The sequence below is a fragment of the Lissotriton vulgaris genome, chromosome 6, assembly GCF_964263255.1.
Source record: "Lissotriton vulgaris chromosome 6, aLisVul1.2, whole genome shotgun sequence".
Lineage (NCBI taxonomy): Eukaryota > Metazoa > Chordata > Amphibia > Caudata > Salamandridae > Lissotriton > Lissotriton vulgaris.
This window is the reverse complement of record NC_141694.1, coordinates 1,255,343,334-1,255,371,247: the sequence shown is the minus strand read 5'-3', so window position 1 is coordinate 1,255,371,247 and position 27,914 is coordinate 1,255,343,334. Positions and strand designations below refer to the sequence as shown.

At 44.7% G+C, this 27,914-nt stretch overlaps 1 protein-coding gene across 1 annotated transcript in view; it reads right to left on the bottom strand.

The window, feature by feature from the left end:
* The window catches only part of LOC147708717 (uncharacterized), a 251,977-nt gene that overhangs the window by 101,093 nt on the left and 122,970 nt on the right, over positions 1-27,914 (bottom strand). Inside the window, exons 13-14 of the mRNA XM_086925766.1 lie at positions 25,638-25,709; positions 23,697-23,786 (exon numbers count right to left, since the gene is read on the bottom strand). Coding sequence (XP_086781892.1) covers positions 23,697-23,786; positions 25,638-25,709 — 162 coding nt within the window. The remainder of the gene's footprint in view (positions 1-23,696; positions 23,787-25,637; positions 25,710-27,914) is intronic.

Sequence of the window (27,914 nt, the reverse complement as noted above, 5' to 3'; positions counted from 1 at the left end):
AGGGGCAAGGCTGTGTCTGCCCCCCAAACAAAGAGTGAGGATCATTCTCCAGATTGAGATAGTCCTAGTCCCTGTGAAGGAACTACCCCTCATGAGCTTGAACCAGAGCAGGTGAGTTCTTGGGGGCAGGGGACCCTTCTAGGGCAGACCTGAGTTTGGAACAGCAAACCTGCCCTTCTCTTGAACCCCTCAGACAGCAAGCTGCAGCTGAGGCTGCTGGGCGTGTCAGTGGGTCCCACAGGATCTACTGGGATGAGGGACTCCTATATTCGGAGGGTAGAGACCCCAAACTTGGTACCACCTGGAGGTTGGTTATGCCTCTGAAGTTTTGGGGCTTCCTACTCCGCCTTGCATATGACATTCCCTTGGCAGGACACCTAGGCCAAAGTAAAACTTGGGACAGACTTATCCCTCACTTTCACTGGCCTCACATGTCAGGGGACACGGAGGAGTATTGTCGCTCCTGTCTTACCCGTCAAGCCAGTGGTAAGGCAGGTAGAACCACAAAGGCCCGCTTGATTCCACTTTCAGTGTTTGGGGTCCCCTTTGAAAGGGATGGGATTTATATAATTGGCCCCATGAACCCTCCAACTACCTTTGGGCACAGTTTTATTCTAGTGGTGGTGGACCATGCCACTAGATACCCATAAGCAAGTCCCCTTAGGACCACCACAGCTCCCGTGGTGGCAAGGGCCCTCCTGGGAATCTTTTCCAGGGTGGGTTTCCCTAAGGAGGTCTTAACTGACAGAGGTGCAAACTTAATGTCCAGTTATTTTACTGCAATGTGGAAGGAGTGTGGAGTGAACTACAAGTTAACCACACCCTATCACCCACAATGCAATGGGTTAGTTGAAAGGTTAAAAAAAACCTGAAGTGAATTATAATTGGACTCCTAGAAAAGCTCAGGCGAAAATGGGATGTTCTGTTGCCCTGTCTTCTCTTTGCCCACAGAGAGGTCCCACAGAAGGGTGTTGGCTACAGCCCTTTTGAACTTCTATTTTGGTATCCTGTTAGAGGTCCCTTGTGTTTAGTGAAGGAGGGATGGGAGTTACCTCTCAATCCACGTAAGCAAGACATAGTGGACTATGTACTACGTCTCCGCTTCTGGATGCCTGAATACATGTAGAAGGCAAGTAAAAACCTTGAGGCAAGTCTAGAGTTACAGAAAGCTTGGCATGACCAAAAGGCTGTACTGGCTGTTTATCAGCCAGGATAGAAGGTATGGGTGTTGGTGCCTGTGGTCCCAGAAGCTCTCCAGGACAAGTGGAATGGACCCCATACCATTCTTGAGCAGAAGGGAGAGGTCACTTACTTAGTGGACCTGGGAACTCCCAGGAGCCCCACAGGGTGCTCCATGTGAACAGGCTCAAGTCATATTTAGACAGGGCAGACAAGACATGGGCTTGCTCATGGCTACTGATGAGGGGGAAGGAGGAGGAGAGTGACCCACTCCCTGACCTCCTCTCACAGAAGCCTGACAATGGCTTAGTTGATGGCGTAGCTTTGGCAGGCAGCCTCACTGAGCAGCAACAGATTGATTGTAGGAAGGTGCTCAATCAATACAGGCACATGTTCTCTTCGGCTCCCAGTCAGACCACCTGGTATACCCATGAAGTGGACAAAGGGGAGAGCTTACCTGTGAAGAACAAAATGTACAGGCAGCCTGACAATGTCATAGATTGCATCAGGACTGAGGTCCAAAAGATGCTGGAATCGGGAGTGATTGAGCCCTCAGATAACCCTTTGGCTAGTCCAGTGGTCCTGGTACCAAAACCTCATACGTAGGGTGGTAAGAGAGAAATGAGGTTTTCAGTTGACTACAGGGGACTCAATGCAGTCACTAGGACTGATGCTCACCCTATTCCTAGGGCAGATGAGCTTATTTATACTTTGGCCTCAGCTAAGTTCTTAAGCACATTTAACCTCACTGCTGGTTATTGGCAAATCAGACTAGCTGAGGATGTCAAACCCCAAACAGCATTGTCAGCCCCTAGTGGGCACTATCAATTTGTGGTAATGCCCTTTGGGTTGACAAATGCACCTGCCACATTCCAAAGGTTGGTGAATAAAGTTCTCACAGGCCTGGAAGCCTATAGTGCAGCATATCTAGATGGTATAGCTGTCTTTAGCTCCACATGGGAGGATCACCTGGTCCACCTAAAGAATGTTTTGGAGGCTCTGAAAAAAGCAGGCCTCACTATCAAGGCTACTAAGTGCCAGATAGGGCTGAGTAAGGTTGTGTACCTGGGCCACCTTGTGGGTGGAGGTCAATTTCAACCATTGCAGAGCAAAATTCAGACCATCATGGACTGGGTTGCTACCACTATGCAGAATCAGATCAGAGCTTTCTTGGGCTTGACTGGGTATTACAGGAGATTTGTTAAAGGAAATGGGTCTATAGTGACTCCCTTGAAGGATCACACATCAAAAAGAATGCCCAAGAAAGTTCAGTGGACAGTTAGCTGTCAGAAGGCATTTGATTACCTTAAGCAGGCCATGTGCATAGATACCCCAGAGGCCTCCCATGGGCTGAAGCATGCATTATGCAACCCATGAGATGCCATGCAAAATTGACCTACAGGCCAGCTACTGTAGCCTGTGTAAGTTGGTGCTTGCTTGTAGGTTCACTATATCTACAGGTCACTACACTTAAAACTTATAAGTCCCCCCTATAGCAGGCCTTAACAAACCTGAAGGCAAGGTGCTAGGTTTTAAGGGAGAGGGTGCTCCTGCATGATCAGAGCCCTTCTGAATACTTCGGGGACCATTCTCCCAGGTTGTCTGTGACACAGCCAGACTTATAGGTAGAGGTGCATTATAACTAAGGCTCCTGCTTTTCAGTTTTTATGGATGTTTACAGATAATTACAGACAGAAAACAAAGTGTTTACTGTCTGTATTTATTTGTAAAAGCGGATATATGCAGAAAAGTGGGCTTTTTGTGGGTGAGTCTCCATGCTATTTTTTGTGATTTCTAAGATAACAGCTGAGCAGATAAGCAACATGAGAAGCTAAAAATAGGTTGAGATTTCCCAAAATGCAGGTGTATGGTAACATATATTTGTATTATAATGCTCATATTTACCTGAAGGTGTAGTGTTTTGCACTATATTTGGCTGCTTAAATTGCTACAACGCGACAGGCAGCAAAAATATGAGTGCATGTTTATCAGTTAAATAAATGAGGAACCATCCCATTTAATGACTCCATATATTCGCAATTCACAAACTAAATATGGATAAATTCCAATAAGATGGGTAAAAAATAAATATGGATAAATACAGACGGAAATGTTAAAAAAGATAAATACCATAAAACCGGAAGCCCTAATTATAACCTCGCAGTAAATGCTATCTTGAAAACGGCTGAAACAAAACATGTTGTGTCTGTCTGGTATAAAACACCTTGGAATCATACCTACACATTCTTAACTGGTGTGGGAGGTAATATTCCACCCTTCTGAAACAAGCCTCGTGGCGTCCCTGGTCTTCTCGGTACCAGCCTTCTTGACCCGGTCAGCACAAAATGGATGCAGCCGACCAGAGACATATTTCTGCCCTCCTGCTGCTGAGCCAAGCTCGAGCAGGGAAGGCAGTACACTAAGCATCCTGTCACAGGGAGGAGTTACCACCTCCAAGACAGAATGTAGTGTATTGGGACTAGGTGGGTGCACTTCCAAAGTGCCTGAAAGGCTGCACGGGGGGCCCACTTGGTGTCCTTGTGCATAGTCCAGTTCAAACCAGTTCTGGGAGCCGTTGGCTCCTGCTCTGGCGCAAAACGGGACAAAGGACAGGGGAGTATCCTCTCCATTGTCCAGATCCTCCTCTGGGTGGGTCCCCTGGATCTGTCCAACCCTCTCCCGTGAGTACAAAAGGTCTTACCTGACCTTGAGACATTAGTTTCGATGTGGACAAGATTCAACAAGAAGAAACCACTGACCTTCAACAGTCTGGACACTCTGGACTTAGCTGGACTTCGGCTAGGACCGACTTTATCTCCCACTCCGACCAAAGCTTGGTCTGTACCTGTACACCATACAGGCTCCGTGCATGACTTGTGGAGCATCAAAGACAACAAAAGTATCTCCCTTGGAGTGCAGGAGTCACTCCCCAGTATCTGCAGGCACCACATCTGACTGGTTTGCTGCTCCAGAGCTCCTGAGTACTCCAAAGATTCCAGCAACACTGGAGGTGGGTCCCGACGTTCCTTGAGGCTCAGCTGCCATCTCACCAAGTTTGAGGCCAGTATTCCTCATGGGGACTGCATAACTTGAACCCATGTGCACCGCGTACTATTGCAAGTGCATATGCTTGCTGGAGTTCCCGAACTTTGTGCACTGGGCTGTTGATCGCCCCCACCTCTGTGCACATTTCCTATCAAGAATTCAGGCCTCCATTGACTCTGTGCCCTGCAAGCTGTTCTTCTTTGAAACTGCCCGAGGGCACCTCGCGACTTCTATGGCTCCGGCCCGTGGGTCTCTGTGAAGGTCAATTTTACTTTCTTGTGGCCTACCTAGTTGCTCCATGATTACCCTGATTCCACTTCAATTGGTGAGTCCCCTGGACCTTGCTGGTTCACTCCGCAACCTTTCTTGACCTTCTGCGTGGGTTGCCGGTGCCAAGGCTTGTTGGTGCTCCCGCCGGACACCAACCCCTCAGCACTCAACATCCTTCGTGGGACAGCTCGCATCCAGCTCCTGGTTGTCTTCAACATTGTCAGGTCCCCCAAGCTGCAGAGTCAAGAAAACCTTCATCTCACATTGATGGGCATCTGCTTATGAGCCCCTGGTCACTCCCAATGACCCAGACTCTGTCCCCTCCGCTTTTAGGTTCTCTTCATCCTGAAGCCACATTTGGATTACACCAGACACTTTTCTCCTTCCCTGCAGTGACTGTTTATGGAAGACTCCCATGGAGATCGACTGTGGTTTCCGACGCCACTTCAGACCTACCCACCCTGCTCCCCTGGGATAGGTAACTCGGGTACGACAATATCCACAGGTGGTGTAGCTCTCCAGCCTCCTAACTTCCACGGGGTTTCTTCCTAGTGCTTTCGGAAGGGTCCTTAAACTGTAAACTGTAAAAGTGCAACCACAACTCTCCTATTGAATTGTCCGGCACAAGCGGTTGTGTACGCACACTGCATCCGTCCTCCGTGGGGTCCCTAAGTACTCACTTTGGGTGGTTCCTTAGGGTCCCAGAGATTATACACCTTCTGGACTTGGTCTTGACTTGAGTCGTGGTTCTTATACCCCTATTTTAGTACATGGTTTGGTCCCCCTCTGGGCCCACTGTGCATTATTGCTACTTACCATTGATTCTGTGCTACAGTATTATGTTCTTTTTGCTGTATCCTTGTGTAGAGGCTACTAGAGAGTGTTATATAAAGAAATACATATTTCTATAACTACTGTGTGGTTCCCTTTCATTTAATCAATACTAAAGGTGACATTCTGGTAAAATAAGCTGCTTTACATTCCTTCACGATTAAGCCTGAAGGCTGCTCTTCACAGCTACTACTGGGATAGCTTACAAAAGGTTTTCTTTGACCTCATACATCATAAGGGTCGTTTGGACTGGTGCAAGGTGCCCACTTTAATTTGTGGACAGTATATACCAAGCCAACTTCTTACAGACAGTATCGATAATTCCAAGGTTTGGGGAGATATTGGTTTCCCCAAGAGAGGAATTCTGGAAACAAGCCCCCTTGGTTTGTATCCCAATGCTTTTACTAGTTTGGACGTACATGCTGCTAGAAAGTAGAAACGTAAATGTGGTAATTAAAGTCCACCCTCCAGTTGTGTTTGCTGTAACATAAGGATATAAGCCCTAGGCTTTTTATACCTCAGATAAATATTTGCTAGATAGCCTATGTTTGTGTAAAAAAACCTTTGGCTAAATACAAAAGTATGCCAGAAAGATGTATAGGTAGCAAGGGAGAGTAATCATCTTGATTAACTTGCATTGACAGATTAGACCATTGTGAAATTATGCCGCTTTGTAGTGTAGTTCCTATATTCCCAATAGGCTCTGCTCATTGGAAAAACATATACTATAGATTAGACGTAGGACTGAGGTCGACTAGGTCTCTATCGAATATATTAGACTTAATTGTGAGTGCCAGTTAGCTCAGAGGTCACTAGAAACTTTCTCAAATAAACAAGAAGGGATTCGTTTCTGACAACCGCTTAAAACATGACAACTTTGTTTCCCGAGATAAAAACTTATCTTCAGAGTCGCTGAAACAATAGATAGTTATTTCACTCAGTCAATCGTGCATGCTTTGTTTCACCAGAGGTACAGAGAAATAGAGAGACTGGAGTTTTCAATAAAAGTATTTAACAAACAGTCTTCTTTCTCATGCAGAGGAAATGAACTGCTACAATTGTAATACTGGTTGCAAAGTACAATGCCTACAGTACGAAGAGTATTATAAAATAATACTGTAAAAACATAATATGGTTTCTAAACCATAAGATACATAGAATATGTACATTAATAAATAAAGACTAAAAGTACTCAACTGGTGCTTCTAAAATATGCCTACCCTGGTGTACCTAACCTAGGTCTAGTACAAGGAAGAAGTAAGTGAGGTGTAGCCTAGTTTCAGTATTCTTTTGCTAAGAACCTATCCAAGATTTCTCTAAGGGTCTAATCAGCTCCGTACCTTGGTTTTAGAATGAAAGAGGTCTGGTATCTCTCTCTCAGGACTCGATTTCCCAACAACCCACAAGGGTAGCTTGGAAACACTGGAGTTGGATTTCTCGGCAAGAGAAAAGACAGCGTCTCTTTCAGTGCATCTGCTGGAGGGTCGGTTTCCTTCTGCACTTGCTGCAGCGAGCTGCGTCAGGCAAGTAGATAGTCTAACTGCTCCAAACCACAGTGTGTTTGCCTGGGCAAGTGTGGGCATATTTATACCTTGAAGGTGCCAAGTTTGACGTAAGGTTGGACATAATAACGTCATCAAAGACTCAGTTCTTTTGAAAACTCCATGAGGTCTTAGATAAATCAATATTCAAGAAAGGGGAAGTCCCTGTCTGCTGAAGGCGGGTTTTTCCAAGAAATCGCTCTATGCCTATATAAGGATAGGGTGATTTATACCTATATATGGGCATGAATCGGGAAAATTACACTAGTGTCCCAAATTCATATACAACAACTTACTAAATATCTCCTGCGTTCTGCCAGATAGTATGCCATAATTAGATTCCCTTACATCCTCCATTTTCACAGAGACTTAGATCCCCAGGTAGGTCACCGAATTGACTAATCGCCTATCATCCCAAGAAGGGACAGTGCTGGTAAGGACTAGGGTCTTATCAAGGTTTAGTTTGTACACAGAGATAGACTCACACTCATTAGCTAATTTTTCAATAGCTGCCAGAGAATCCTCAGGGGCAGAGGTCATGATGGTGATGGTTGCTGCACAGGCAAGCAGTTTGAGCTCAAGTTGATGGATCTGCAGCAAAGCTGTATTCCTCAGGCTCTTGAGGGCTTGAATTTAAGGTTCTATATAGTGCGCAAAGATCAAAGGTGAAAGTGGACATCACTTTACAGGTGCACAACGTATCTAAATTAGGTTGGTAGAAGACCCTGAACATAAAACGCTAGCCTTAAGATTCTGATAAAGCTGTTGAATCAAAGCAATAAAGCGCGGCCCAATCTCTTACACAGCCATTATGGCCCTAGGAAAAGGTCATGAGCCCCTTTTGAAGGCCTTTTCAGAGTCTAACGTTATTGCTCTAACCAGATTTCCTCGAGAATAGTCTGCCTCAAGAGCAGTGATAACAATATTGAGATTGGCGGTTTTATCCCGCTGTGAAATATAACCATGTTGATTCTCATTAAGCATGGGCAGAAAATCCGTTCTGCTCGTGGATTTTCGGTAAATTCGCAATCCGCGAGCGTTCGCGAATTTACCGAAAAACCGCATATTCGCACGCAGCGGATTTTTTTTTCTTGGTGATACAATTTTGCGGCGTGCAGCGTTCACTTACCGTCATTCAGCGTTTGCCGAGTTGTTTTTCTCGATATTTTGCAAGTGCTGCGCCATTTTGGATCTTGCTGCAGGATCCCGCAGGAGTTTGGCGACGCATCGCGAGAGTTCGCAATTGCGAACAAGTAGGTGCGGCGGGCAGCAACAATCTCGCACTCGCGAAATTACAAAATTTGCAATTCTGCACAAAAAATCCACTAGCAAGCAGCATAGACCTGAAAATCATGATTTTTATCAGAATAACTCCTCAGGTTGACATTTGCCTGCACTTTTTTGGATTTGAGGCCTTTTGCCTCTCTTTGGATCACTTTTGGATTAGAAATCAACTTTCATAAGTAAGTTTGTATGGGGCATTACAGTTGCTGTACTGCAGAAAGCACTCAGCAGGTGCAAAAGTTCACTCATCATTAGTAACCATTCCCTGTAGTACTTCCTGAGGGCCCCCTCCAGAGTTCAGTTGCCTATGTTTGTTTGGGGCATTACTTTCTGTTGAGCAGGTGCAAAAGTTCAAACTCATCATTAGTAATAGTAACCATTCCCTGTAGTGCTTCCTGACTGGGGCCCCTCCAGAGTTCAGTTGCTAGTTGCAACAATTGTATGACCCTGCTCTGACCCTCACAGCAGGCTCATAGAATAGCTACAAGTAGGCCACAAAGGTCCTGGAAAAAAATTGCACTGCAACAGAAAGCAAATTACAGATAAGGAAGCAGGAGCCAGACTGGAATTTTAAAACAGTGACACATTAATAAACCAACCCCAAATTAATTCATGTCAGTTGAAGCAGGGCAGGTGTGCTTGCTTTTCCCCCCCATAATCTACAGTGATGATGAACCAGAGGGTGGCATTGATGTACCAGAGGGTGGCATGGGTGAAACAGAGGGTGGCAGTGGTGAAACAGAGGGTGCTGGGAACCTGTGATGATGAACCAGACGTAGAAACAACATAGTCGCGACCGTTGCGAGCCGACTAGTAAGATCGCAATTGCGAACTGGTACAAAAACCTCACGAACTGGCAGAAACCCTTGCAAACACAAAAAAAATCCGCAAATTCGCGAGAATTCGTGGATTTTGCGGATTGCGAGTTCGCAAATACGCAAATTCGCGAACGCCAGATTCGCAAAATTCACCCATGCTTAATTCTCATCAACAAGATCAGAAACAACCGTAGCAAGCCTGTTTACTAAAATCTAAGTATAAATCTTGGAATCAGCATTAATCAAAGAAATAGGCTGATATGAACCACCGAGAAAGGGATCTTTCCTTTTCTTGGGAAAGATGACGATGTTGGTCTCAGTCCATGATCCAGGAAGCTGCCCAAGTAATTCAAAAGAGTTGAATAGATCACGGAGAACCGGTAGTACAAGATGTGACAAACTAACATAGAAATCCAATGGAAGTTGATCGGTGCCACAGGCCTAGCCTTGTGCCAGCTAGCCAATTGTGTCTTACACTTTGGAGGCCGATATTTGTCCTTCTTGCTTGTGCTACTGTGTAGTAGACAGTTTCCGATGATGGTGGACCCGAAGAAACTGAATGATCTGGTCTGTGGGAGGGACCAATACCTAGTCATACCACTTATGATGAATGCTGTGGAACTCCTCTTGCATAAGGGCAGGATTGATTACAATAGCACAGTGAGAGTTCTTAATCCCAGAAATAGCAGATGCATTAGATCTATCATGGACCCAGAAAGGCAACAGCCCATTTCTTTGATAAAGAATTGTGATCTGATATAACCCTAGGATTGAAGGAAGCTCTCAACAAATATGGACACCCCAAACTCACAACTTATGCAAGTTGAGAAGGTTCAGGAAAGCCTTCAAACTGTCTTCTCAAGACCCAGATCTCATGACCATTCTCTCATCAAGGGTCTGATATTTGGCAAATAGATCTCGCAGGAATAACCTTAGGATATTGGGGATCCCCGAGGGGTCAGAGGAACAATACTAGACACTATATAGTTTTGTTGTTTAGGGAAGCCTTTCTTACACTGTGGGGCTGGGACATGGAAGAACATGATTCAGAGAACCCATTGCTATCCATTCTCACTTCCTCGGTATTCACGGGCCATCCTGATATATGTGGGTAACGTCCTCCTCCGTTAGGAGATAAACAGGGCGGCTCCTCCAAGATCACCAGTGAAAGAGGCTGGAGTAGACTTTTTTTGTTCAATCAGAGTTCTCTCATAAGACTGTAGTTCGGCGTTGGCAGCTGAGAGAGCATATCCCGGCACTTCAAAAGCTTGGAGATTCGGTTTCATTACTGGAGCCAGCAATTCAATCCTGTGCATCCAATATAAGGAGCATATGTATTCATTTTTTGAACACCCTGAGGTTGAGTAGCTCTTGACCAAGTCGGTGGTGGAAAATCAGGAGACTAATGGATCTGGCTGATTCTGTTTTGTCTTTTTCTTCTTGATTCTTTTTCCTGGTAGGTTGTTACAGAGTGGTTTATTTAGTTTCTTGGGTATGTTTTCCCTTTTTTCTTTTTTTCTTTCTCTCTGCTAATGGAAGCTTAAGGTCTGCAGGGTCAGCTGACACTTAGATTTGATTTCATGAAGGTTTCATTAGGGTTCTTTATTAATTAATTATGGCTCTGGGGGAAAACATTTTGGGTCCTTTGAGCGGTTGTCTTGTGAGGTCTCTGCCCTGCCCCTTTAGTTCTTTTTCCCACATCCATCCTCGGTCTGGGGTGCTCCGGGGGGAGGGGAGTTTATGTGCTCATGTATATTACAGTGCTAATGGTATTCTTTTGACCTGGGGAAGTCAGCCCTTTTTCTGGGCCTTGCATGGAAGGGATAGGGTTAGGGGAAGGCTGGGGGTCGGGTTGTTGGAAAAAAGAATGTCTTATGGTTGTGGACGGTAAAGTTAGGACCAATAATTATTCTGTGCTGTTGTTCTCTTTCAATGTGTGCTAGTTATTCGATCAAGAATGCCAAGGTTTCGCCTGGGGTGTGGTACTGACCAGCATCTTCATACTTTTTCATGGAATATCAATGAAATATAGGCTTCTTATAAGCGAAAATTATTTGAAGAGGTGCTACACTATCTTCATCCACATTTAGTTGGCCTACAGGAAACGTAGCTCTTGAATAAACAGGCCTCTCTTCTGGATGATTGCTGGGATGAAGTCCTATCCTCAGCTTGTTTCACTTCTCTCAGAGAGGGATTGCCCTACTGGCTCGGGATAAGAGCTAGACACTCATCAACCACTATATAGATTTGGGTGGACGATGGCTAATAGCAACAGTCAAGAGGGGCCAATTACGCATTATGACATGATTATCCTGTGGTCTTTAATAGTCTGCTTTCAGAGCTACATCAGCGGTCAAAACAATTGATTATTTGAGGGGACTTCAACATCGTCCTTAACCCATGGATAGACTCCTCTTTTAGTTGTCGAGGGCTAAATTCTTCTTTGAGAAGCACCTACAGCTCAAATGAAATGGCTAGGGCTGCTTTGTAATACAAGTAATTGAATCTTATGCTCTGGTGAATGTCTGGCGATATTCTCAGATGACAGAACATGGGTTTACATATTTTCCCTCCTCTCGTAAAAAAAATCTCAGATAGATATGTTCCTTGCTAGCGAAGGTCTTATGTCACATTCTGGGGCCTGATTACAAGTTTGTCAGTGCCGCGCCTGTTCTGCCCTGCAGCTGCACCGCCAATCCCGTGGTCAGGTCACTCGCCAGATTGCGAGTAATTCTTGTGTCTGGCGGGCTTTTATTTGACGTACTCATGGCAGTGCCTCAGAAAATGAGCACAACAATGGGAACGGCAAAAACAGTTCCTGCGCGGTATGGCATGTATTGACCATGTTGTGCAGGAACTGGGGTGCATGCACACGGGGGGCACATGTAGTGCCCCCTGCATGCACACCATGGCCCTGAGGCAAAAGGAGTCCCTATAGAGGGCCTGCTTTGTTTCCCCCCCAGCACAGTTTTCAAGGAGGAGGAACCACCATGAAAAATGTGGCAGAGAAGAAACTTGCAATATGCTTGGCAGGACTGCACTGGTTCCTTTAGGCATATTGTGGCCTCAAGACCATCGCAGCACTGCCATGGAACAGCGGTTCCCTGGCTGCTGCTGGAGGCCATTGGCGGTCTGACCACTATAATTGTAACAGGGCGCTCGGAAGACCACTGCATCCCTGCGAGTCTGGCGGTCCATGGACCGCCAGACTTTTAATAAGCCCCTTGGTATCTCCTTTAACCCTGGGGTTATACCTGATCACAGTTCTTGGTTTCTTCACTCTTTTGTCCATCCTGACAAATTGGGATATAAACAAATGTAAGCATCTCCAGCATAGGGTATTTGACATTGAAGATATAAGTTGGTGAGCTTTGTTGTCATTAGTGCAGACCAGTTCATGCCAATATTTTGATGGTCAGAATTGGAAACTTCAAAGTTAGTGACACCCAGTTAGTCATTAGTTTTGCCATCATTTGTTATAGAAGGAAGATAATGAATCCCTCATCTATTTGAAAAAATGTCAGTATCTAGTGGTCGAGGAATGAAAGTAGCATAGTAATCCATTTTGAAATTCAGTACAAAACACACCCTGACTTACATAAAATGAAATGCTAAAATGGACATTTATGGCACATGTGTTGGAAGATTATGATTGGTTCATATTGTATTTTTAGAGAAAAATGGAAAGCTGAAATTACTCCTTATAGCCTGCCAGTTATGACAGATCATCTGAATAAATTTAAATCTAATCATGTTGAAGTATTTTAGAGAATAACATTTAAATATATTGCTTTTGTTTACGATCGATCAGTTGCAATTCATAGTTAATCAGAGTCTCTTTATTTACAACTGATTTGGAATCTCCAGTAATCAGACTGAATACAGATGTGCTGCTCAAATAAGAAGCTCTGTAGACTGGTCATGCTCGGGCTCTTTGCCCGGCTTACAGGATACATTTTTTCATGAGAGAATCTTATATATTTATTTTGAGTTAAAATTGTCAATGCATGCTTGGGTTTAATTTATAAAGAGCAAGGATCTTGCCACTCTTCTGCATGCACATAGCAAAGATGTGAATTGCTATCCTGCTACAGGACTTTTCGTTCATCAAAGGATCTCATTATTTCTGCGTATCTCTAAATTGTTGTGGCAGCAGTTACTTTGTGAAGGTTTAACTTGAAGATATTTCATCATAGCAGAGCTCAGCATCCTGAATTGCATAATCTAAATTGTTCGATTTTCCTTCAGATTTCAGCTTTAAATGTGTCTCACACAAATAACGTAACAGAAATACATCAATGGAGGATAAAGGAAACACAAAATTGTATAAATAATTCCCCTCACTGACATCCCCTCTTACTTACGCAGTCTCCCTCATCATTGTGCAGTACGACACTGAACATCACAGAGCTGCTCCACTGTGTAATTCTGTCTCGGAATGGCCAGACTGATAGCCGTAAATACACAAAAAGAGAGCCAGGCACAACCCAGTACAAGGCCCACCTTCAGTAACCGACATCTCTGCCCTCCACAAATGACCCTCTCATATCACTAGGCCACACTTCCCAAATCACTAAGCTTAAGTAAGTAATGGCTACATAATCATCAAAATAGTCTTTATGACATCATGTGGAATGGAGGATGAAATAGCATTTACCTGGAATGCTATTGGCATCAGTAATCTTTAAAGATTCACTCACTTTGAATAGATCTGAACATTAGAAGAGTATGTTGGCCTTTGTACTTCATAGCAGTACCTTTAAGGGAGATGTTACTGAAGCTACAAGTTGCAAAATATGCAGAGAGCACAAGGTTATCACTTTGCAGCTATATCTTCAGTTCTGCAACATTCGGAGGTTCCTTCTTCTCCGTACACACTGGCATGTATCAGAACTCCTAGCACAATTACTGCTATCCTTAAGGATTCTTAATGGAGCATTCAGTATGCATTAGATGGAGAAGCCATTGAAGGCAGTTCAAGTAGACCATTAAGTCTATGGAGAAAGTGATCTGTTATTACCCCTGGTCGAATCTTTATTTTGACCTATGAGATCCACCAATCCACAGAGTTAGATTCAAGTATTTTGGTACATGCCACCAATCATTCAGGAAGATGAAAGGAATGCTGTAGGGAATGAAGGCTCTTGCTTATTTCTTCATAGTTTAGCCGACCGATTTATGTCAACCTTCTACAAGACCCTAATCTACAGAATAGATTTGAGCAAACCAAATGTGGTGCTGAACAGTTCAAAAGCCTTCAAAAGACCATTGTACTTTCTATGTCTGTAGGGCGATGCTACATCGGTGGAGAAAGATGCCCACAACTGGAAAATAAGTATGGCTTTTTAGTTAAAAAGAAATCAGGAGTTATATGTTTTCTACTTGTTTTCCTTCTGGGTTTCATTCTACTTTAATGTGTGCATGTGTGTGAGTGTGCATGCTTGTGTATGATTTTTTTTTGTGCAGATTAATCCTGCTTAATTACATTTGACTGTTTTGGGGCTCTTTTTAGGGAGATGAAAGAAACATGCTCCCTGAACATAAATTGGTTAAAAAAGTGTTCCTACAGCTAGTATGTATTGCATGGGGAAAAAAATCAATGTGTCGGAGGCACTGGTGTTGATGATTCTTGGCTACCAGTTACTTTCATTAGAGGATTCACATTGCCCACCCATGGTAAAATACTGGCCCTACCATAATGGCAATATTTCTTTGCAACTTGTAGTGGTCTATCCCCTAGTACTATAACTGCCCTGGGACAATGAATCTTGGAAATTCTTGGGCATCCGTGATGGTGCAAATCTCTAGCATAACAATAGTCTTAGAGAATGCTGGATATTCTTGACATATTGAGAAGTGCCATGGTCTGATGGGTCTGTGTTGGACTTGGCCTTTTTCCCCCAAAATTTTTCGCTTTTGACCCCCTTACCTAGGATGTCTCCCCCATGGGATTAAACCTGTATAGGCCATGAGTGGTGTGAGACCCCTTTTGAAAAATGTAATTACCTGACATAATGTGAGCACTTGTAAATATCCCCCATTTTGAAAACGCACCTGACTGAAATGTATTGCTTTTAAAATGGATGCCATGGCCATGGGTTTTGCCACTGGACTGACATAGGTCAGCGGTCTAGATAACATTACCCAGCAACCCCTAGCTTTTGGAGGGAAAGCCTGGCACCCAGGGTGCTCACCCCCTCCCCTAGAACCAGTTTAGGCTAGATGTGCCAACATTCTAGAAGGTCCTGGCACTGCCTGGGAGGAGGGTATAAATAGGGGAAAGTGTCACCAGAGGTTTAGTCAGCGCTGGGACAAGGAAGAGAGGGGACCTGCTGTGAGGTGCTACCGCCACATAGGCCTGTGAGCTGGGCCCTGCACCCCTATAAACCCCCCCTCTGCTGTCCCCATGGGCCCCTGACAAGGGAGGGCCCCTACCCAGGTCCCTGACACTGTGGGAACCGGGAGTTACGCCAGCGCTGCGATGAAGAAGCGCCCAGGAGGTGAGAAATAGGATTGTCCACTCCCCCTGCTGAAGCTGTGACCCTGTGGAAGTACTGGGTCGTGAGGAGCTGCCTGAAGGAACTGTTGCCCTTGTGAGGTACTGCCCGGCAAGCGCTATTCTGAGGAGGAGTGTGCCCTCGAGGAACTGTGTCTATTAGACTGCCCCTGGACTGCCTATCAAGCGCCATCTGGGGAAGAGTAGGCTCCTAGGAACTGTCACCCCCCTTGTAGGCACTGCCTGTCAAGCGCTATAATTGAGAAGCGCTAGGAACTCGAACTGTGCCCTGCATAGCGCTGTGTGGTGAAGCGCTGAAGAGCAGTGCGCTGTAAATAGCGCCATCTGCTGAGGAGAATCGCGCTGTGTGGGCTGAGGAAACTGTGAGGAGAAACAGCGCTGAGGAGCCTACCCTCGTGTCAGCGCGCTGTCTGCCTTATTATTAATTAATTACAAGGGAACCTACCCCTTATCGCCGCTGGGATTCACCGCCGCGGTCCGGCGTGGGTGGGACCCCCCCCCCACTGCTGAGGGTCTCGTTGCGGCGGCCCCCGGTGCCAGGAGAGGGCCGCCGAAGTGGAGTGAGGGCCGCGCTGGGCCCTGAAGCCGCCGTCTACCTCGTCACGTGACGGGGGCCTGACCGCGTCATCGGCCCGCCCCCGCCACGCACTGATTGGCCTGCGCGGCCGTGACCCCTGAAGGCCGCGCAGGGATTGGTTATCGGCCGAGAAGGCCGGGAGAAGGGGAATCGAAGCCCCGGGTCCCCGTGAGGTAGGAGGGGGACCCGGGTGAAGCTCCGTTGCGGGGCCCCCGTGACGAGGAGGGAACCCCGAGTGAAGCGACCGTTGCGGGAGGCTACCCCGCTGGTCTGTGCCCCACGCGAGGGGCCGGTGGGGAAGGCGGGGCCGGGGCACGCTGTCGGTGCCGGCCCGCCATAGCGAGGAGAGCGTCGCCAAGCCCTAGGTCCCCGTGAGGCAAGGGGACCCAGGTGAAGTGTTGGTGCGGGGCCCCCGTGCCGAGGAGGGAGCCCCGAATTGGAACGACCGAAGCGGGAGGCCACCCCGCCGGTCTGTGGTCCTCAGTGAGGGGCCGGGGCACATTGTCGGTGCCAGCCCCGCCCCCTCCAACGAAGCCGTCTGCAGGAGCCTTGAAACGTGGGAGGAAAGCCAGGCAGGCTTCCCCCACGGGTGCCCAGACACCGTGTTGAAGCCCCAGGCCCCTCTGAGAGAAGGAGGCCCGGGTGAGGAGAGAGTGGCCGTCCAGAGGCCGTTTTGGAACCCCTGGGCCTCGAGGCATATTGTCGGTGCCTGGTCCCCCCCTGCAGAGGAGACCCCAAAGGACGCCCCGCAGAACCTATTGAGCCTGGTGAGTGGGGTTTGGATTAAACTGTGTGGAGGTCGGGGCACAGGGTCGGTGCTCGCCCCAGGACTTGTGCTAGCCCCTGGAAACTGTACTGATCTTCATTGGCCCTATTGATCTCCTTTTTAAGCCTCTAGGCTGGGCTGGGACATTACTGAAACCTCCCCGGGATTGGTAGAGAGACAAGTTAACCCCTAGCTAGGTGTCAGGCCCTGCAGAGTGAAGGGCTGGGTAACTCAGCCTGGTTGTTAATGGCTTGTTGACCCCTGTGCCCTGCAATGGTTATTTGCCATGTTCATTTCTGATCAGGATGCTGGTTGCCTAGGGTAACGCAGCGTTTCATGTTACCTGTCCAGGTGTGATGCGCCACTGCGCCTAGTGTTATGGTCTGCTGATTACCCTGCTAAGGTGGTTATGCAAATGTTATGCCTACACTAAGGTTATTGAGGCCTAGGTACACTGTGGTTTTACACCTGATGGGTGATCGTATGCTTTTGCGCCCTGTTAGTGCCGTGGTGCCCCTATGCTGGCCTGAAGAGTTATTCCAGGCCCCTGTTATGCCCCTGGTTAATGAGCCTGCCGTACTGATTTCTTACAGGTGCTCCTGACTAGTATGTGCTGTAATGCTTTGTTGTTGTTTTTCCCTTACAGGGGTGGGGTTGGCGTTGTCACGCATGAGGTGTAGTTATGCTAATATGCAACTTACAATTTCAGCCAACCTCTCAAGGATGAAGGCCTGAGTTGGCCCCGCCAGATTGGCCCCAGGTCTAATGTTCATTTAACCAACCATTTTTATTACAGCATGGACTTTGGACTCAACCCTTTTTGTCCCATGTAAATAAATCCCCAGGATGTACTTGGCTCTGGCGCCAGTTGGCGCCTTGTTGTGATTACCAGTGTATTTTTCCTTTTTGCCTTGCAGGTTGGAGATACTAAACTGCTTAATTTTCCAACTCAAATTGGTGTCCTGCCTCTTTTGTAGTGTGCCTGGTGTGTTGACTGAGGGTACTGCGTGAATGCTTCACATGTCCTCGAAGTTTGGCCTGCCCGCTTGATGCCATGCTACCCCCTTTGAGACTTGGGCAACCCCCATTTCCAACAGTCTGCCATAGAAAATGGAACTAGAATGTGACTGAGAGGGATTGGCTAAACATGTTCTTTAGTATGTTCTGAAAAATGTCTATTTTATATTTGTTATGATGTCTATTATGTAGATGTTAAAGGTAGGAGTAGGACTTTCCAGGAATTGCCATGTGGTAAGAGTATCCTAGAGGGTATGGATATTACCAGGACAAACAAGGAATTCCATTTGTCCCCTTATATGTGGTGTCACTAGGGACAGGTACGTTTAAAACGGCCAACATAAAGTTCAAGGCCAAACAGAATTCTTAGAAGCTTATCGAATTTAACACAAATTTATATTGGGTGGGGCACTGCTGCAGGTGATATGAAAATATCGACTTTGTTGAAAAATTAAGCAATCAAGCCAAATGTTATGTTTCAGGTAAAAGTATTGCAAGGTAACTGAAAAAATGTTGTTTGAAAAATGTGTACCAAGATAAGTGCAAAAAGAACAATTGATGGACAGAATGCAGAACAATGTCATACATTAACCCCAGTACAGAGATCTGGGCCTGAATCCATCGTTTTTTTGCTCACCATGCCATTCCCGTTTGGACCCAGCCATATGCAAATCAGTCATGCACCTTGTGCCCAATGGGAACAGGCCAGCCCGAATTGACAGCCCAGGTCCTCCCTGGACTGGAAACAAGCATCCTATGACCAGTTTTGGGTTTTCAGCCAGGATAGCTTGACTCCAAGGGCACAGAGAGCACGGGACTCAGGTCTGAGCATACCCGACCCGTGACAAATGCAAAAAGAACAATTGATGGACAGAATGCAGAACAATGTCATACATTCAGGCCAGTACAGACATCTGGGCCTAAATTCGTTGTTTTTTTGCTCACCATGCCATTCCAGTTTGGACCCAGCCATATGCAAATCAGTCCTGACCCTGTGCCCAATGGGAACAGTCCAGCCTGAACTGCCAGGCTTGGTTCACACTGGACTGGGAACAAGCAACCTACGACCGGTTTCGGGATTTCAGCCCTCATCACCCAGGATAGCTTGACTGCAGAGGCATGTAGAGCAAGGGCCTCACGTCTGAGCATACCTGTCCCTCTCGGGGGGACAAATGCAAAAAGAACAATTGATGGACAGAACACAGAACAATGTCATACATTCACCCAAGTACAGAGATCTGGACCTAAATCCATAGTTTTTGTACTCACCATGCCAATTCAGGCACAGGGTCAAGACTAATTTGCAAATGGCCAGGTCTAAACTGGGGTGGCATAGTGAACAAAAGAATGTTGGATTTAACCCAGATCTCTTGACTGGGGGGAATGTTTTGATTTGTTCTGCATTCCATCCATCAATTGTGTGTCTTTTACTTTCTCACCCAAAGTGCTTCAGGTATGCCCGGACGTGAGTCCTGGGCTCACTGTGCCACTGGAATCAAGCTACCCTGTCTGAAGAGGGGTGAAACCCCTAAACCAGTCCTAGGATGCTTGTTTCCGGTCCAGGGAGGACCTGGCTTGGCAGTTCGGGCTGGACTGTTCCCATGAGGCACAGGGTCAAGACTGATTTGCATTTAGCCAGCTATAAACTTGGTTGGCACGGTGTGCAAAAGAATGATGGATTTAACCCAGATCTCTTGACTGGGGGTGAATGTTTTGATTTGTTCTGCATTCCGTCTATCAATTATGTGTATTTTGCTTTCTCACCCAAAGTGCGCCAGGTATGCCCAGATGTGAATCCTGGGCTCACTGTGCCACTGGAATCAAGCTACCCTGGCTGAAGAGGGGTGAAACCCCAAAACCAGTCCTAGGATGCTTGTTTCCGGTCCAGGGAGGACCTGGCTTGGCAGTTCGGGCTGGACTGTTCCCATGAGGCACAGGGTCAAGACTGATTTGCATATGGCCAGCTATAAACTGGGTTGGCATGGTGTGCAAAAGAATGATGGATTTAACCCAGATCTCTTGACTGGGGGTGAATGTTTTGATTTGTTCTGCAGTCCATCTATCAATTATGTGTCTTTTGCTTTCTCGTCCTTTTTACCCCAGGTATGCCCAGACATGTGTCCTGGGCTCACTGTGCCACTGGAATCAAGCTATCCTGGCTGAAGATGGGTGAAACCCGAAACCGGTCCTAGGATGCTTATTTCCGGGCCAGAGAGGACCTGGCTTGGCAGTTCGGGCTGGACTGTTCCAATGAGGCACAGGGTTAAGACTGATTTGCATACGGCCAGGTCTAAACTGGGATGGCATGGTGAGCAAAAGAATGATGGATTTAACCCAGTTCTCTTGACTGGGGCTGAATGTTTTGATTTGTTCTGCATTCTGTCTATCAATTGTGTGTCTTTTGCTTTCTCATCCTAAGTGCACCAGGTATGCCCAGATGTGCGTCCTGGGCTCACTGTGCCATTGGAATCAAGCTATCCTGGCTGAAGAGGGGGAAACCCCGAAACCGGTCCTAGGATGCTTGTTTCTGGTCCAGTGAGGACCTGGCTTGGCAGTTCGGGGTAGACTGTTCCCATGAGGCACATGGTCAAGACTGATTTGCATATGGCCAGGTTTAAACTGGGGTGGAATGGTGAGCAAAAGAATGATGGATTTAACCCAGATCTCTTGACTGGGGGTGAGTGTTTTGATTTGTTCTGCACTCCGTCCATCAATTGTGTGTCTTTTGCTTTCTCGCCCTAAGATAAGTGAGCATGAAGAGCAATGAGTGACTCTTGGTCAAGGCATTATTAGAAAGACAAGGAATAGGGCAATCTTTGGTGTCATGCTGAATAACTACACTAGAGACCATTTCGACATTGCTAGCATGGAAAGACAAGGGAAACATTCAATACAAGGTTCCAACTCACTTACTAGCATCCCTTATCACCTACCATTTCTCTTCCAGCATTATGATGAAGGGGCGTAACCTTTTGGGTGCTCCAATGTGCCATTACACCTGTGGTAGGCCAAATGGGTAGCTGGGAAACATATAAAAAAAAGGCATCAGGCAAAAAGACTTCAGAAGCTGACTGCACTAAACATTATTACAACCCCTCTCCTCTCAGATCAGTCTACAGACCCAACTCTCAGATAGGTGGAAAGATAATTACAGGACGTTAGAAAAACTGAATTGTTTTTACCTGTAATGTGATTTGTCTAGAAAAGGCGTTTTTTTCATTTCTTGTTGTTTGAATATGCACAAATGTCTGGAGAAAACTACAGCCTATCACTTGCTCGCTCAAGATATATCCAAATGTATCTCAAACATTTATCTCAATCTCTATCTCTCTCTCTCTCTCTCTCTCTCTCTCTATATATATATATATATATATATATATATATATATATATAAATATATGTATATATGTTCATATACACGCACACACATGTATAGCACACAATGCAGTCACAATTATGTAGTTACAAAATGGAGCAGTTTAGGCAAATGCTCCATTGAAAAATCTTTTTTAGATTCCACCAAGACCTTGGACCCTGCAACAAATTTGTCATGATAATTTCCACCATGCCAAACTGTGTACAGTTCTGTACAGGACAAAAAAAGTTAAGAGGAGAGTTGAAAAAGGTAAATATTCTAAATCCAATAAATGTCATTGCTAGCTGACCCTTTGAGAGAACAGCTTGGACAATCCCTTACTCGTATAAGAAGAATGTGTTTTCTAAAATTCCATATTCAGCATAATCAAGCATTACTTTTTATTTCACTGCAGGCAACTAAACGGTATGATCCAATATTTTACTTACTATTGCCAATACCATTTGTCTGTTTGAAATCAATCTTTTCAAGTTTATTACCCCAAAGTAAGTATGTAAAATAAGAAAATACATAAAAGGTAACCTGTAATATGGTCCACTGGCTATAGAGGAGTTCTGGTGACGTCATATACGAAGAAGGGAGGGAGGGCAAATGCTCTGCAAACACCAAACAATGAGTTTGAGTCTGAAATTGGATTGCCACTCCCCACTGGACTGGAAAATATGGTGTCCCTGTTATGTCAAAAGTGCTGTCACTATTTACAAAAAAACAAAAAGGGAATACTTTTATTTTGTAATGGATTGTGAACAGTCGATTTAGGTTTAGGGGATTTTGAAAGCGCATAGCTACCCTTGGGCATCCCAGCGCTGAGGTGCGATAGTACAGCCAGTTGTTTGCGCATGAATTTAGGGGAAAAGCCATGTTTTGAGTCTTTTTTTGAAGGACGCTTTGTTTTAAATCAGTCGGAGTTTCGGATCCATACTGTTCCACAGTTTAGGTACCAGGTGGGCGAAAGGCATTCCACCCCACCTGGCTCTCTTGAAGCTGGTGGGATTCATGAGAAAGTTAGAGCTTGACCTGAGGTGGCGAAGGGGAGAATAATGTGAGACCAACTTTTGTATCAAGGTGGGGCATCTCCCATACATGGCTCTGTGAGCCAAGCTTATGGACTTAAATTTGATCCTGGCTTGGACCGGGAGCCAATGAAGCTCCCTCAAGGAGGATCTGGCTGATTGATGTCTGGCTATATTCAACAGCAGCCATGCAGCTGCATTCTGTACGACTTGGAGTCTGTTCGTAACGTATTTAAGAGAGCCAACTGTCAGATGAGGTCTTAGGCACTTGTAAATGGTGATGTGGATATACACGGTCTGCAGATCTAGCCAATAACCTTGAAAAGTGGTTGTGATTTGAAAAATATGTTTACTCTGTGTAGGTGCAGAAAAGGGATGTGAAGGGAGTGTGGGGTAGTTTGGAGGAGTGAAAGAAAGGATGAGAGATAGACTGCTTTGCAAATTGTGCATTGTAAATATTCATATATGTAAAGAATAATTGGTGGCCTTTATTAATCCTTGCAAAAACAGAGTTAATTTGGCATTGATGATAAACTTAAAGAAACAGTCATTTCAAAACCCAGAGGCCAACATGATTAGGATGCTGTAAAGAAGAGATTAACGGTTTTGCTTTGGATGGGGGCAGAGTGCAAGGGATGAGATTGGCTTTGTAGACCATTCACCATTGCTAGAAGCCAACTAGATAAAATGTGCTGGGACAAAGACAATACTAAAAAACATGGTGCCTTTGAAATCATCTGTCACTTACCCTTTCACCAGTGTAAAGTATTAAGCTGTTGTTCAGCCTCATCATTGCTTCTGTGGTGGGCCAACGTGGCTGTTGAAGAGGTAAGAAATAGCATGAGGCAAAAAATACTCCAAAACCCACTTCCATTATCCACACAACACCATTTTAAAAACCCTCATCAAAGTTTTTAGCACCACCCACATTTAAGAAGGTGAGTTTATCTACCTGATGCAATCTCATAAATTGCATGAAAAGCATGTAAATGTAGAAATATGGATGTGGTTAAAACTAGCGAGCCAAAAAATATCCAATGTGTCTGAAGATCTATACCTGTTGAATTTAATTAAACTTTATTTTTAGGGTGTGTAGGTGAGGGAGGAAGTGCCAGAGAATGAAATGGGGAAGCTAAAAGTAGAGTGATGTCTAATCCAGACATATGGGGAACGAAGAGGAAAGGGGAAAGAATTTGCCAGAAAAGTGGCATAGTGGAATAGTGAAGTGGGCTTAATGACAGTGCAACAAGTGAAGATAGTCTAAGGTTTAGAGGTATTATTGTTTGGTGAGAATGCTAGGAACAGCTTTGTTTAGAAGAAGGTCAAGTTAGTTATGGATTGGGAGTAGGGTGTGTGAAATAACATTTATAGTGGATCCATTGTTAAAGAACATGCATGGAGGGCAAATGAAACACCCAAATACCTGGCTCCTATTCCTCCATTAAAATAATTTTTCACTTACCCATACTCTTCCAGCAATATGAAGTGGGATGCGCAGAATCAATGGAAAATTCCTCTGTCCCATGCGGTGTCTTGAAAGGCATACAGGAAGCTGTAAAGAATCCAAAAAGGACTTCAGCAAAGATTACGGCCAACTCCAGCCTCCACTAATGAGGCTCACGTTCCTTCTCAGCCTACTACTTTGTATTTGAGGATATCAAAATAATAATATTTTCCTACCATTTTATAACAGAAACATGCTTGAATATATATATAGTATGTGTATATCATCAAGTTATACACACACACACACACATACACACATATATATGTATATATACATTTATATATAGAAATATTTTGAAATATATGTATTTATGCCTTGGTACATGCGGATGCAGCGGCTAGCCAAATATTCACTCAGTATGGCCCTTTCTTTTGAGTTGTGTATCCTTCTGTTCAAAAGACATTTTTTGAAAACGTCCCTGGGAAATAATGAAGTCCACATAAACGTTTTTAGTTTTGCAGATTTTGATGAGTCGACATCGCGTCGGGGGAACGTCAGAGGTAGTGAGCTACAGAAGCTCACTGAATCCCATGTCAGGTGTTCTCTTGCACCTGAATGTGTATTCAGAATTTGTGAAGTTAAAACAGTTACTAAAGTCCTCTGAATATGATAATGTAAGAGTTTTCAAAAGTCCACAGACTAGATATACACTGCATGGTGTGTGCATGTGTTTTTTTTTCCCTAAGATGTCTCTAGCATTCCTCTAAGACCTTGGTAGACCAGCAACATCTTATGAAGCTTGCTGGATTCCACAAGCTCCTTGAGTGACTGGGCCTAAGTCAGCAGAGATGGAGGAGGCTTCTTATGTACCAAGGAATAGTTACTATGCATTAAAAGTTACTCTAGCAGAGTGGTTCCATTTATTATGGCAGCTTTGGGTGCTCAGCTTCAACAATGCAATCTTGATTCTCGACCTTCCTACCAATCGAGTCTGTGACACATTTCAGGTCTGTCAATACCATGTCCTGGTCTTATCATTAAGGAGTACAAAGATTAAAGTGAAGTCAGTAGATCATGGTAAGAGTGAGGAAAGAGTTTGGTGGCTCTGGCAGAGGGTATCGAATTAACTGCAGATATTTCTGAAAAAGTTGTATTCCAAATCTTGTATCATAAAAGGCATCATAATTCTCCTAGACTTCTTTTTAAAATACATGTAAAGGACACCATGCTTCTACTTGTGAATGACATTAAGATGGGTGCTACCATTAAATATGCATTTACAAAACCGGGGAAAGTCTTATTTACTTTTGCACAGTTGAAGTTTGTACAAGCCATCAGTCTGGGTCTACTTCATTAAGAGAAAGTTTGCTTTCAGGTGGTGATGAGATAAACAGTTTCAAAGGTTTGCGTGGAATTTATAATTTATCCAGAAGATCCTGGTGTCTTTTATATTTAGAGTTTGAATGGCTAGTTCAGCTGGTAATGTTGGAATCAAAAAAGAAAGAAACAGCACTGATTCACATAAAATCTTCCTCATACATTTTGGCTATGTGTATATGGTAGTATTGTATAAACTACGCTGTCTTGAGAAACATACATTGTAAACAGTCATCTATTTAAAGAATAAATGCGTAGCCTTTATTAACCTTGATGAAACAGCATTCATTTGAAGTCAACAAACCTTCGGAAACATTATTGTCAAAACTCAAAGAACATAATAATGTAATCACTGTTGGGTAAAATCCTTTGAAGGGTGAGGCAGTAAGATAAGACAATGTATGATAGAGCAGATTGTTTAGCCAGTTATAGAGAGGGACAGGTGGCAAGAAATGACTGTTTTTTTTACTACGTATTCATAGAAACCAAAAAATAAAATGTTCTGAGGCAAAGGAAATACTCAAAAACATGGTGAAGGAAATGTCTAAACACATTGTGGCCTTTGGTGCCCCGTCTTACCCTTTCGCCAGAATAAGGTAGGAGGCTTCGGCTCCCTCTAATTATTGTGTCTGCCGGGAACCACTGTGGCTGCTGTAAAGGTAAAAATTGCTTTAGGCAAAACATACTTTAAGGCCAACTTTCACTTTCCACACCAAACTCCACCTCCATGACTACAATGAAAGACTCTCATCAAACTTTTCATTGGCACCGAGGTTTAAGTAGGACCATGATCACACACAGTTTGTTGCCAGCAACCTTGTTTCTAGTAAATCATGCGAAGTAGGAGATGACAATATTATTTTGCTGTAAAGTCATATCTTTAGCCATGGTACCCTTAAGGGTTTAAAGGCTTTAAAGATATGTGTCAGAGCAGTGTATTTGGCTAGTTTGCCTATAAACATTCCATGAGTATAAATAGACTGCATGAAGCATTTTTCTGGCAGACAAATAATACACGCAAATATGTTTAAAGAGAAAACAGCAAGGATGCATGTTCACCTTGTTAGGATGTAAGGGAGTGGACAAGTTCATAGCCAATGGAAAGAGGTGAATCTTAGTAAAATATACTAATTCAAAACAACAAACGTAAACTCATAAGATTAATGAAAGTTACATAATTTTGCAGAGAAAGGTGAGGATTATCGTTACATGTGCAAGTGATGTTTTCCTAAACATCAGCCTGCCTATGCAGTCTGTGCTATTTATTGGTACTACACTGATACATCCTTATTATTTTGTGTAATTGCACTCTGATCTCACTGCCCATAGGCATGTGTTCACTAATGATGAAGAGTGTCCTGAGAGTTCTCATATAGAGCTGATTGTAAGGTATTATCCACTATTGCCAACTGCAAAGTGTGTTATGATTAGTTAATACCATGTGCTGAGAGCATAACCCATTAATTGACTACCATGTATGTGAGTGGACATGACAAGAAGAACAGGCAATTAAGAGCTTTTACTACTGAGCATGTGGAGAATACATCTATGAACACCCCTATAGGAAGGCCAAAAAAGCCAATTGCACCTGCTGGCTTCCAGACCTTCATTGAACCTGGAACACAGGTAAATAAGAATACTTAGTGTGATCATTCTACTGCCTTGGACTAGCTGAGCCAGTTTCACGATTCCAGAGATCATTCTAATAAGTATAATAATCAAAAAATGGCCATACTTTGGAACAATATCTGAATATGAAAATCTTGAGCATTTGATACCACACATAGAAAATGTATTTTTGGTAAGTTTAATATCTATGAACTCTCTTTCACTGATTATACTAAGGAATAAAAACAACCAACATTCATACAGGGTGCACAAAAAGCTCTACTTCTATGTTCCTTTAATTAGCTAGAAATAGATTCCCTTCAAATGTGTTGCCATGAACAACAATCATTCACTCAATTCTGCCTCTCAGCATCAATCAATCAGTAGATTTGTATAGCACTTCATGTCACACGTGAAGGTTTACAGGCGATGGCAGAGTCCAGTTGATAAGCCTAACATCTAAGTCTTCCGGGACTTTCAGAACTCTGGAAGAGATGGGGGTGTACGGAGATAAAGGGGTAGCTCATTCCATGTTTTTGTTGCTAGGTAGAAGGAACGATCTCTGCATCTGCTATGTCAGATGCGGGGGTGAAGGTTAGAGACGGAAGTGGAGCAGAGATGTATGGTGGGCTGATGCAAGTGCAGTCGATGGTTAAAGTAGGAGGTCCGCAGTTATGTAGGACCTTGTATGCGTGGGCCAGGAGCTTTTCTGTACAGGGAGACACATTCATTTCCCTGAGGTAGGGGGTGATGTGAATTAGTCTAGGGAGTTCCAGGGCGAGTCTGACTGCTGTGTTCTGTATTGTCTGTAGTCGGTTCGTAGGCTTGGTCAGTGGGGGTCTGAGTTAAGAGGGCCGCCAAGATGCGTCCAAGGGAGAGCTTTTGTTTCTGAAGTGCAGTACCTCTGTCTTGTCTGGGTTAAGTTTCAGGCAGTTGTCCCTCATCCAGTTGGCAATGTCTGTAATGCAGATGATTTTCTTTGGTTCGAAGTGAGGGTAGACTGACTTTTTGCATTCTTCTGGTGAGGAGAGGCGATCCATCTGAGAGCAGCTCCTTGGATGCGTCTGTTGTGCAGCCTTGTGATGAATGTGGGGTGGCAGCCGTATCATAGGCTGCCAAGAGGTCTATGAGAATCAGAGCCACAGTCTCTCCGCAGTCGTGTAGGTCTTAGATGTCATCGGTACCTGCCATGATGACTGTCTTTGTGTTGTGGTTGCTGCGGAATCCAGATTGAGAGGAATCGAGTAG